Below are 10,222 nucleotides of genomic sequence, written 5' to 3' on the forward strand. Positions count from 1 at the left end.
CGCGCGCTGCTCCTCGTCGGTTCCTATCGGTTCCTGGCTTGAAAGGGAGAAGGGTCGTGATACGCCCGATTTACCGGTGCATAGTTCGGTGTACTTCTGGCCTTGAAGAACATAGGGACGGAAACACTTCCGCAGACATCCGTGCAGGGCGGGGTTTGTCCGGCCTTCTCTGTGCAGTGAGCTCCCGCGCGGCACTTTGCTTTCTCAGGGAGACAGCATTTCAGCTAGAGGGAACACACAAAACCTGGAGGACAGCGGATAGGCCGTGTTCGAAGGGTGAGGGGTTGTGCCTTCCGGGTGCGTGCTCACCAAATGAAAGGTCTGGATAGCAGAAGAGGAGATGATTGGAGGGTCATTTGGAAGGGGAAAAGTAACTTGATGGGAAACACATCTGGCTGAGAATAGAAATTGGTCAAAATTCAAACCTTAAATTGGAAGTTTATCCTCTCGTCTGAAATACCAGAATAGCTCATAGAATGCTCCAATATAAACTCCCTTTATGTGTGCTGTGTTTTTCTTACACTGTGGCAAGATCTTGACAGCTGTAGACCATGTTCCTGGGCAGTTTTGTGCCCAAATGCAGCTATACGTACAGGCAGGATGACATTCTGTTTTTCTGCGATGTCTCATAAGGTGTTTGTAATGCACGTAGTATCCAATTATTCCACATTTAAGTTAAGGTTGATATTCTGCAATTAGCTTGCCATCGCAGACCTCTATCTGTAGAAGTCTTAAAAGGGTGTGAAACTACTGGTTTGCATTGCAAGCGATACGAACTCTGTACAGACAGAATTAATTTGCATGCCTCTGCTATTTCAAGACAAAGAGCAAAGAGAAATTTGGGGGGAATGTCAAATGAGAGGGGTCAAGGGGAGGAAATGGATACAGACTTGGAATCAGAAGGCATAGGGTAGATCCTTATGCAGACTTCTGGGGATAAAGATATGAATGTAAAGGAAAGGTGAAATAAGTTGAAGTTGGAAGGGTTTGAGCAAGTCAGTTCTGTAATACATCCTAAAGTTGAGTGTTTTGTGCAGATGCGGAGATTTCTGTATTGGTTTATACGAGTGGCTGACCCATTTAAGAATGCTGTGAGAGTTCTTTTGATCTGCCAATCTCAGTCTGATGTAAGAAAGCCAATTCCCAATCTAAAGTCTGTGTATAGGCCTACATTGATATGCTTATTTGTAGACATTCTGATTTTCACATGCACAAATATTTAGGAAAAACAAAGATTGCCATAAATTACCATTGTCATCTTAAGATTTTCTTTTCCATTCCATTGGATGTATTTATGTGTGTGTGTTGGTGTTGCTGAAAAATCGGCATGAAAAATTATCTCTATTTAATATGAGGATTATTGTAAGTAAAAGAACACATGAATTTCAGAAGTTGTTAATGTCACATTCCAGTCTCTTCTAAGTGTTCTGCTTTGTTTCTGATTTGACTGTGCAAGTTGTGTCACTGTAGAATAATGAGACTGGTCAGTGGGTAGCTAAACTCTTACACTAAAAGAAAGTGAGGGAGTAGCCATTCATAAAACACACAAATGTAACTCTAAAATATTTTTAGCAGAGACTCTACAAGTGAATGAGAACTTCTTTCTACGGAACTGAGGTGAAGAACTTCACCATGGGCCAACAAATATCAAACCACACACAAACTGTAATTAACAAGTTGCCAGAAAAAGTAGCAAAGCATGCCTCTTTGGTTCAAGAAAGTGGTTTCCTAACCTATGAAGAATTTCTGGGAAGAGTAGCTGAGCTTAATGATGTGTAAGCCTTACTTTGTTTCCTTCTTTTTTTCATGTTTTACAGAGACCTTGTATGCAATATATTCTCCTGTGCTGGCTGAGCCGTAACCGGTCGTCTGATTTTGAAATGTTTCCTTCAGTTCTTAAAGTTTCTCTAATGGTTGTAATTACATTGCAAAACCAAAGCCATTTCTCCTCCTTAAATTCACATTTCTCCAATACTCTTCTTCTCCCCTAGAAGCTCACAAGAGGCAGACATTTATCAATATCTTTTTGTTAGTGTTACCACCTGTCTCCCTTACTCTTCCGTCCTCCACCACCCACCTAAAGACGCATCGCTGCTTCCTCTCTGCCCATCACTCCTGGCAGGAAGCAGCAATATGAACCCTATACAGACAGTACAGTACCATAGGAAGGCAGCACCTGAGCCAGAACGGTTTGTGACCATCTCTCCCACCTCATGCAATGCTGTTCCTCATTAAAGATGAGAAGTGCCTTACGATCTGAAACTGGTGGCCAAGATAATCCCAAACAAAAGGCTGCATCAGTAAGATTTTTCATAGCCTGCCTTTTGTTCGACTGATGTATTGGTGGGAAAAATAAATGAACCAAAAACCAGAGTTGCCATTTTTACCCAGTATTTGTAGTATAAAATGATATGAAGTGGAAACGTAAACACTGAAAAGGGGCTTTGTAGCATGTGGCTCTTGGTAGTATTAGATGTTTAACTATAATGTGAATTTGTATTCAGTTTAGAAATTGTCTTGTACAGTGTCGTACTTTTATGAATGACCTTCAAGAACAGATAGCTGTCTTCTGGGTAGACACATAAATAGATTTTGAAGAACATTACTGTATGTTTTGCCTGGGAATTTAAGCATATCTCAGTATAATTAACTCCAAAATACCATTGTTATTCAAGGTTCTTTTTATTTCTTTATAGTGCTTACTTCAGCCTGAATGTAACGTAGCTTGTTCCGATTCTTATGGAATAGACCTTTGTGTCTGTGTTCCGTTAAAAAAAAAAAAAAAAATACAAACCCCCAAAAATCTCAGGGTCACCTGAAGCTTTCACCTGACTGCTTCATTATTAATATATACTAACAAAAATACACCTCATCTGCATGTGTTGGTACTTGCATGCTTTTTTTACATACATGATAGGGAAATAACCTTTTTAGATTGGACCACAAGATTGTATGATTACTGTAATAAACAGTGAAAGTATATATAAATTAAAATGTCTATAATTGACACTTGCTTGCTGATGCTGGATCAAAAGACTTGCACATCATTTTCTGAAATTTACTGTGCAATTTGAAGTGAAATGGACTGTGTATTTTGTATTTAATGATGGGCTAAGAAGGTCATTGTTCTTTAATGTCATGTCTCTGGGCAGTATTGATAAAATGTCTTTAGGATAAAGAGCATATAGGTGAACAATAAATAATAACACAGTGGCTGGGGTTGCTGATCTTTGCATGTCTAGCACATGATGTAAAACCAATGTTTCTTCATTTCAGTACTGCAAAATTGGCTTCTGGACAAGACAAACATCTGTTATTTGAAGTGCAGCCTGGTTCTGATTCTTCTGCTTTCTGGAAGGTGGTCGTTCGGATAATATGTACTAAAGTAAGATTGCTGAAAATTTTAATTTGGGGGTTTTGTGTACAGATATGTCGGGACTGTCACTTTTACTGGTAAAATCCAACACCTGCTACATGTATTTTGTGTATATATTTTGATACAGCTGATGTATTCAAGGGTACTGTTTGAGATAAATTAAGTCTAAATTCTAAGTTTCTGCAAAAAGCAGATGAACAAATAACATTTTCTTAACTAAATATAAAGGGATCGTCTTCTAATGGAGCACTTACAGCCCATTAGTTACAAATTCAGATGATTTTTGTGGGCAAGTCATGGTAATCAAATACTACAACAAACTGGGAACTGTATAGTTTGATAGTAGTAGAAGTTAGTCAGCAATTCCAAGTATTATTAGTTGAGCTAGTGTTACTGTCTGTATTCTGATTCCTTAGAAAACCAATCTAAAAGTTAGATGTTTAACTGAGTTTGAAGACCATGACAAAACTTAGTATGTTTGTTCTATCTAATGAGTAGATTTTTCCAGTATTCTGTCAGTAACATCCTTAAATGTTTGAACATGCAGTTTCAACCAAGCCAGCTCTCAAACTTTGTTTGAAACTAACAGCTTGTAATTTTCTGTTTGCCCTTAGTTTTCATTAAGGCAGCCATCACTGTAGGCTATTTTAAGTTCAAAAATGAAATGACTGATTACTCTGTTCTTTGTTCTAAGCCTAGTCCAGGTTTTTAGGCATTAGGTCCCTACTCACAGCTTAACCCATTTGAGTGGTGATAGTAATTGTCTTGCCCTAAAAAAGTAGTCCTAACTGTGGTATTCTTCATGATGAAACAGCTGTGTTTGCAGGTCTTAACTGCTATTGAAGCAGACTGCAATTTGCTAACGTAGTGATGGACACTTGGGAAGGTGGCTACTACTATGAGAATTGCAGTGCATTAAAAGAATTTTGAGCGATGTCGAGTAAAAACCTGATATGTAATTATAAATTCTTATATCTTAAGATAAATAAAACAAGTGGCATCGTGGAAGCTTCCAGAATCTTGAACTTGTATCAGTTCGTTCAACTTTATAAGGACATCACCAGTCAAGCAGCGGGAGTTCTTGCACAGAGTGGTACTTCTGAAGAAGCTGGTGAGAGTTTGATGTCTGTGTCATCTTGTCAGGCCAGCTTGTGGATGGGAAGGTATTTTGATATACTCTAGCTTCTGACCAGTTACAATAAAAATATTTCGGAAGTTGCGTGTAAAATCTGAACTACAAACACCTAATGATCAAAGCTGCATGCTCTTGGCAGATGAAGCCTTTGTATCGTCACTAATGTGAATAGCGCATCTTCTCTTGTACCAGGAGAGCTGTAGTGTACTTAGGTGAAATTCTGTTGGTGCTACCATACCTTAGTTTCAGAACAATCATTTTAATGATCAGTTCTAATATAAACATAGTATATGTTGAATCTCCTGAATAAGGAAACAGGAGGAAATCGAATCAGCTGCAGCTACAAATCTAGGGGTTTTGACAGTGTTTGTTTAAACAGATTTTGTTATTGTTCCATTTAAACTTTCTCTTCCTCTTATACATTTTGGCATGTGAAAGTTCCCATCTGTTACCACTAGAAACTCATCAATTATAGTAATAATTTAACTTGTAAGACTGGAAAAATGTGAACTGTCTCACACATGTTGACATCCTGCTTTGTTAACTAGAGGAAAAGCAAAAGACTGAGGTCAACACCTGCAATAACTTCAGTTCAAACTGAGTGTAACAGCAAAGAAACTTGTCACCCTTTCCCTCTGTGGAAATGTTGCTACAGTAATTCTTTACTTTTAACTTTCTGAATCAGATCAGAGTTCTAACTCAGTTTTAAATGAGGTGGAGATAGGTTTTACAAGAAAAAGTAGTAAATGGTATAGCTCTGTCTATCAACCACTGAAGAGCTGGTAGCCAGGTATTTTAACAAAACAAGTTGCTGAGCTAGTTAACTGTCCTTAGCATGTCACACTCCAGCTGTTAGAATGAGAAAGGGGCCAGCTCTGTTGTCATTCTACAGACAGAGTCCACTGTTTTTTCTAAGTTGGTGCATTGCAGAATGTGTTTTTCTCATTTAATTCCCTGTTTCTCTTGTTTGGAAACAAATAATCTTAAATTATTGACTGTTCTGAGTTATTAAAATGCTATATATATATATATTTATATTTCTATATTTATAAAACGCCTATCACCATATTGATAAACATTCCTTGGAAACACTCTATGGACATGTCTGGGAGAGCATATTTTCATGCTCTTTCTCAAAGATATATGGTTATACTAGAACACAGGTATATCTGGAAATGGCCATTTATTTCAAACAAACAAACCAAACAAAAAACCCCCAGATGCTTATGCAAAACAACTTCATATATTGCTAAAAGCTAATGAGGAGATACAAGGTTTCCCAGGTGAGTTTCAGTTTTCAGACTTAGAGGTGGAGGAGATGCAGATCACTCATGTTTGTGAACTTCATCACTTGAGGTAGTATTAGTGACAAATAACAACAACAAAAAAAGTATACTTTTCTAATATGCTGGTAATACACTGGAATTTAGTGAGCTTGTAACTTACTGAAGTTTTTCAAGTCATTAAGAAAAATACGGGCTGAAGCACCTTCAAGTATTTTACACTGAGGACATCTTCTGTTTGCTTTTCCATTTTATCCTCCCATTTGCTTAAGTTCTTCTCACCTTTAGACATTTTTCAGCTCTGCAAGAGCTAGCCGTCACTGTCTAAAAATAGCAAATATTATCTGTTTCATTCTTCTTCTTATCTTAACTTCTTCCACTGGATAATACCTTATTTCTTTAGAACATCCACTTCCTATTTGGAGCATTCCAAAATATCCATAAGCATTTTATCCTTTCTGATAATGAAGAGACAAGCATTTCCTTAGTTTGTCGTTCTTGTATTTTACCATTTCTTCAGAAACTTAGTCTTATGGCTAAATCTTAGATGTCAGAAACTTCATAAATAGGGCATCCATTTTAAGTATAGTTGCTTGTATATACACCAGTAATTCTCAAAATAAGTGTTATCGAAGGTTAGCACTCAGAGTTGCATGGGGGGAGAAATGAAAGGAAGCATGTCCAAAGAACATAGTGGGCTACAGAAAAGATAGGGGTTTTGGAAGCTGTTGTCCTCACTGTATGCGAATCACCGTCTGTAATTCTACAAAAAAAATCTAGCATTCTAAAGTAATTCCTCAAAAAGCAAATTGAAAGAGAAACCCCAAGGACCTACTGAAGAATAAAACAAAAGCATGTGGATTACTGTGCATTAGCTGGCTAATCAGTACAGTTAAAAAATTACTTTGTATTTGACAGCTCCTGAGATACCTGAGCAAAAGCGGTCTGGTCAGTAGTCATTAAGGCGGACTCTCTCTTCTGGAATGCCATCCTTTCTAGAATGCTACCTCTGTGCCCCAGTTTGCAAAGGGATTCCCAAATCAGGATTTTTGGAAAACCTAAAAATCTCAAAACACTTGGCTGTGTTGGAAATGTACCATGACTATAAAATTAGGGAACGTTACATGTTTAGTTAGGTCAGTGAAAGCTGAGGATGCTTTGTACCTTTTTTCAAGAAGTCTTAATAATGCAGATATTTGAGATACTACTGTTAGGAACTTTAGATACAGATATCTATTATTTGGGAAAAAATGAAGACAGATAAAATGCACATGTCCTGGGGAGTGATCTAATTAAAATTTTTTCTTCCCTAACAAGAACACCTAGAGGCTTAACTGGAAAAGCTCTGGTAACAGTTGGCTTGAGAGAGAGTCCTGTTTTGAAGGAACAAGGAAAAGGCCGTTTTAGCTTGCAATACACTCTTCATAATCATGTATTGCAAGCTAAAACAAGCCTTTTCAATCTAATGAGAAGTTTAGCTCTTTGGCATTTTGATGGCCTTTGAAACTGGTGAACATGTATTCTAGTAGCGATCCTCTCAATATGCATGTTTTTATCTGCGATATAAGACAGTAGACAGAAATTTGACAAAGTTCATAATGAAATAGTTCAGCCTGACACTCTGTGAAAGGAAGGCAGATTCTTCTCTTGCCTTTAATGCAGTGGGTTTGTTCTTTTGCCCAGTCATGTGATGTGTAACAGTTACAACTTCTCACACTTCTTTGTTGTTATGCAAAAGGATTTGCATAAATCTTTGCAACACCAAAAGCACCACATGGCACACAAAATAAATGCATATTCTAACTTAGTTTAGTTCATTTACTGCTGTTTGTTGGTAGCTGGAGGCTACTATGTCTGCTAACATAGGTTGGGATGATGTAACTAGTCCATTCACAAAACCATACGTTCCTTGCAGATAAGTACAGGTGTTCCTTTCTGTCCATCACTAATTATTACGAAAAATGAAGTAACTAGTGTAGTTACTAGGGCGTAAATATAAAACTTGTTAGTTATCTGGTAGAAAATACTGTCTTCTCTTCTGCAGGGTTAAACAGTTGACAGATGAAGAGGAATGTTGCATCTGCATGGATCAGCGTGCTGATTTAATCTTGCCATGTGCTCACAGTTTCTGCCAGAAATGCATTGATAAATGGTAATACATATTAAAGGATATTCATTATTTTATAGTATTGTGCTGGTTATCTGACATGTTTCGGTTTGCTCTGACAGATTCATTAGTTCCCATATGATTTGTCTGAGGATATTTGCAAGCTCATGTATGTATGACACATAACAAGCTTGAGTAAAATCAGACTGCAAGAGAAGGAAAGAAGGATTTCAGAATTTGTAAACATCGTATGAAGAATTTAATTTTTAAAAAAGAGATGTGAAAGTGCTTTTCAGCATTTGTTTTGTAATTTCTTATCTCTCTCTATTCTTGTAAAATTGAATTATATTCTTGCTTGAATACTAGAGAAGGCTGGTGCTGGCACGTTATGCTTCACAAAATCTCATTAAAAGCTTCTTTTTAAGGAAAAATTCAATAGTTTGTAACTATGCAAATATGAAGGCAAGTTGGACTGGCATCAGTTATTTGGGAAATAATTATCAGAGGGATTTTTTCCCATATTTTGTGCTTTTGCTTGAAGTAAATAGCATACATTTTACTAATACAAATTTGTTAGACTTTTCCAGGAAAAAATTTCTTCTCAATAGCAATGCCTTCAAATTTATGTATAACATGTATCTTATAATATATGTTCAGCTTCATAGTAAACAGGACAGCTTTTCAGCTTCTGCATCTGTTTGATACACCAGTTGTTGGAAAACAGAGAGAGAAAAATTGCTTAGTGAAGTGTAGCCCTTCTCTGACCATGCAGAAGACCTACAAGAATTAGGCAGGTGTTCTGACAGTCTAGCATTAGGTGATACAGATATTCTCAGTTAAAGGCTTTTTTTGACTAGTTAATGCAAATGATTTTACATTTAAGTCACATAATTTGTGCCTAAGAATTTGTTTTGCAGCTTTTTCAAAGGCTGCTTAAGAAAGTTACTCTTAAAACACCATGCTCCCACAAGGAAAAAACATACTAAAAAATCACTGGATCTCAGAGTATAACTAGTCATAACTCTTTCCTGGAAAAATATTCTAATCTCTTATCAGCAATACAGGGGTTACTTTAGTGGCTGAGGTGGAGAGCGGATTATACTTGACTTTGGCTAATGAATCATCTGAACTTTTAACTAAGTTCCGGTTATACCATTCTTTTTTTGGTATTCAGTTTTTAAGGTTCATCTCTTAACCTAGGCATATAATGGAGGCTTGCAGCTCAGAAGCATAATTGTTTGGGACCCCTGAGTTAGTTGGTGGAGGGAGACTGGACCCCGAGGGACCAGTTTGGAACTTCTGTGGGCTGAATGACCCAGAAAAAGGGTTCCTCTTCCTCTCTAAATAGGAAGCTTGTGGGGACTGGTTTCTGAAGTACCTCAGCTGAATATCTAAAGATAGGAAGAATTAATTTAGACTGCGGATTTCCATTTAAACTTTCTGGACAGGTAGCTAGATGCATTCCGTTTAACCTGAGCAAACGTGATTATGATGACCATGACTCCAAATTTATCACTCAAAGAATGGAGCTACTTTCAGAATTGTTGGCCAGTCTTCCTCACAAAGAAGAAGTTTTTAAACACACAAAAAAATATACAGGTGGTCTAATCCAGTTAACCTGATCGTTCTTAAAGTTCTCGCTGGGTTGGTTTTGGGGTTTTTTTGGTGGGGGGGAGCTCTTGGCTTTTTTTGGCCAGGAAGAGACCATCAATGAAAAATACTCATTTCTCTGGCTTCCTCACAGGAGTGATCGTCACAGAAGCTGTCCTGTCTGCCGGCGGCAAGTGACTGGGGCGAGTGATTCTTGGGTAGTCTCAGATGCACCTACAGAAGATGATATTGCTACTTATATACTTAACATGGTAGATGAGGCGGGCCAGCCTCACAGACCCTAACACTGGCCAACAAGCTGATAATAGCAGAAGCACTTGAAGCTTTTGTTTTCACAAATTATTTTTTTTTTCCACAAAAAATGTTTTTACCTCTCATTGCCGTTCTTCCACAGTCTGTCTGTTACTTCTCTCCTTGGCTGCTGTGAATCCACGCTGCTTTTTTCAAACACGGGGTATATGACCCCATGTATGGGTGTGCAGTCTTAATTATTAATCTGTACTTTCAGTAAACTCTTTGATCATTAATGAAGTTTATTTTAACAGCAACCTCTGATATTAATTAACCTTTCAACTACTAGATGAAGCAATTTGTAACAGCACAACTACAACTGGTAACTGCTGTTTGAACTTTGCAGTGTACTGCTACAGAAGGTGAACCATGTCAGATGGCTCAACCTCCCCGTTTTTATCCTTAAAAGCAATCTCCTT

The 10,222-nt window shown here is 37.5% G+C and overlaps 1 protein-coding gene across 3 annotated transcripts; it reads left to right on the forward strand.

The window, feature by feature from the left end:
• The first annotated feature begins 16 nt into the window (after nucleotides 1–16).
• Nucleotides 17–9,819, forward strand: RNF141 (ring finger protein 141). 3 transcript variants are annotated; one of them, XM_009635399.2, is made up of 6 exons: nucleotides 17–176; nucleotides 1,573–1,775; nucleotides 3,277–3,385; nucleotides 4,358–4,539; nucleotides 7,839–7,946; nucleotides 9,646–9,819. In XM_009635399.2, the coding sequence occupies exons 2-6, from the start codon at nucleotides 1,591–1,593 to the stop codon at nucleotides 9,794–9,796; spliced, it is 735 nt and encodes a 244-aa protein (XP_009633694.1). In that variant the 5' UTR covers nucleotides 17–176; nucleotides 1,573–1,590; the 3' UTR covers nucleotides 9,797–9,819. The 3 variants fall into 3 exon arrangements, with proteins under 3 accessions (XP_009633694.1, XP_035746938.1, XP_035746939.1); XM_035891045.1 differs by having other exon boundaries at nucleotides 1,576–1,775; XM_035891046.1 differs by lacking the exon at nucleotides 17–176 and adding an exon at nucleotides 1,109–1,127.
• Nucleotides 9,820–10,222: the final 403 nt, after the last annotated feature.

The sequence above is a fragment of the Egretta garzetta genome, unplaced genomic scaffold (genome assembly GCF_000687185.1).
Source record: "Egretta garzetta isolate BGI_Z169 unplaced genomic scaffold, ASM68718v1 scaffold133, whole genome shotgun sequence".
Taxonomy (NCBI): domain Eukaryota; kingdom Metazoa; phylum Chordata; class Aves; order Pelecaniformes; family Ardeidae; genus Egretta; species Egretta garzetta.

Excerpts from the sequence above, each read along its gene's own strand:
- RNF141 (XM_009635399.2), top strand. The coding sequence starts at position 1,591 with ATGAGAACTTCTTTCTACGGAACTGAGGTGAAGAACTTCACCATGGGC. Across the intron at positions 1,776-3,276 it reads GTAGCTGAGCTTAATGATGT|TACTGCAAAATTGGCTTCTG; the intron begins GTAAGCCTTACT and ends TCTTCATTTCAG. Across the intron at positions 4,540-7,838 it reads GCCAGCTTGTGGATGGGAAG|GGTTAAACAGTTGACAGATG; the intron begins GTATTTTGATAT and ends TCTCTTCTGCAG.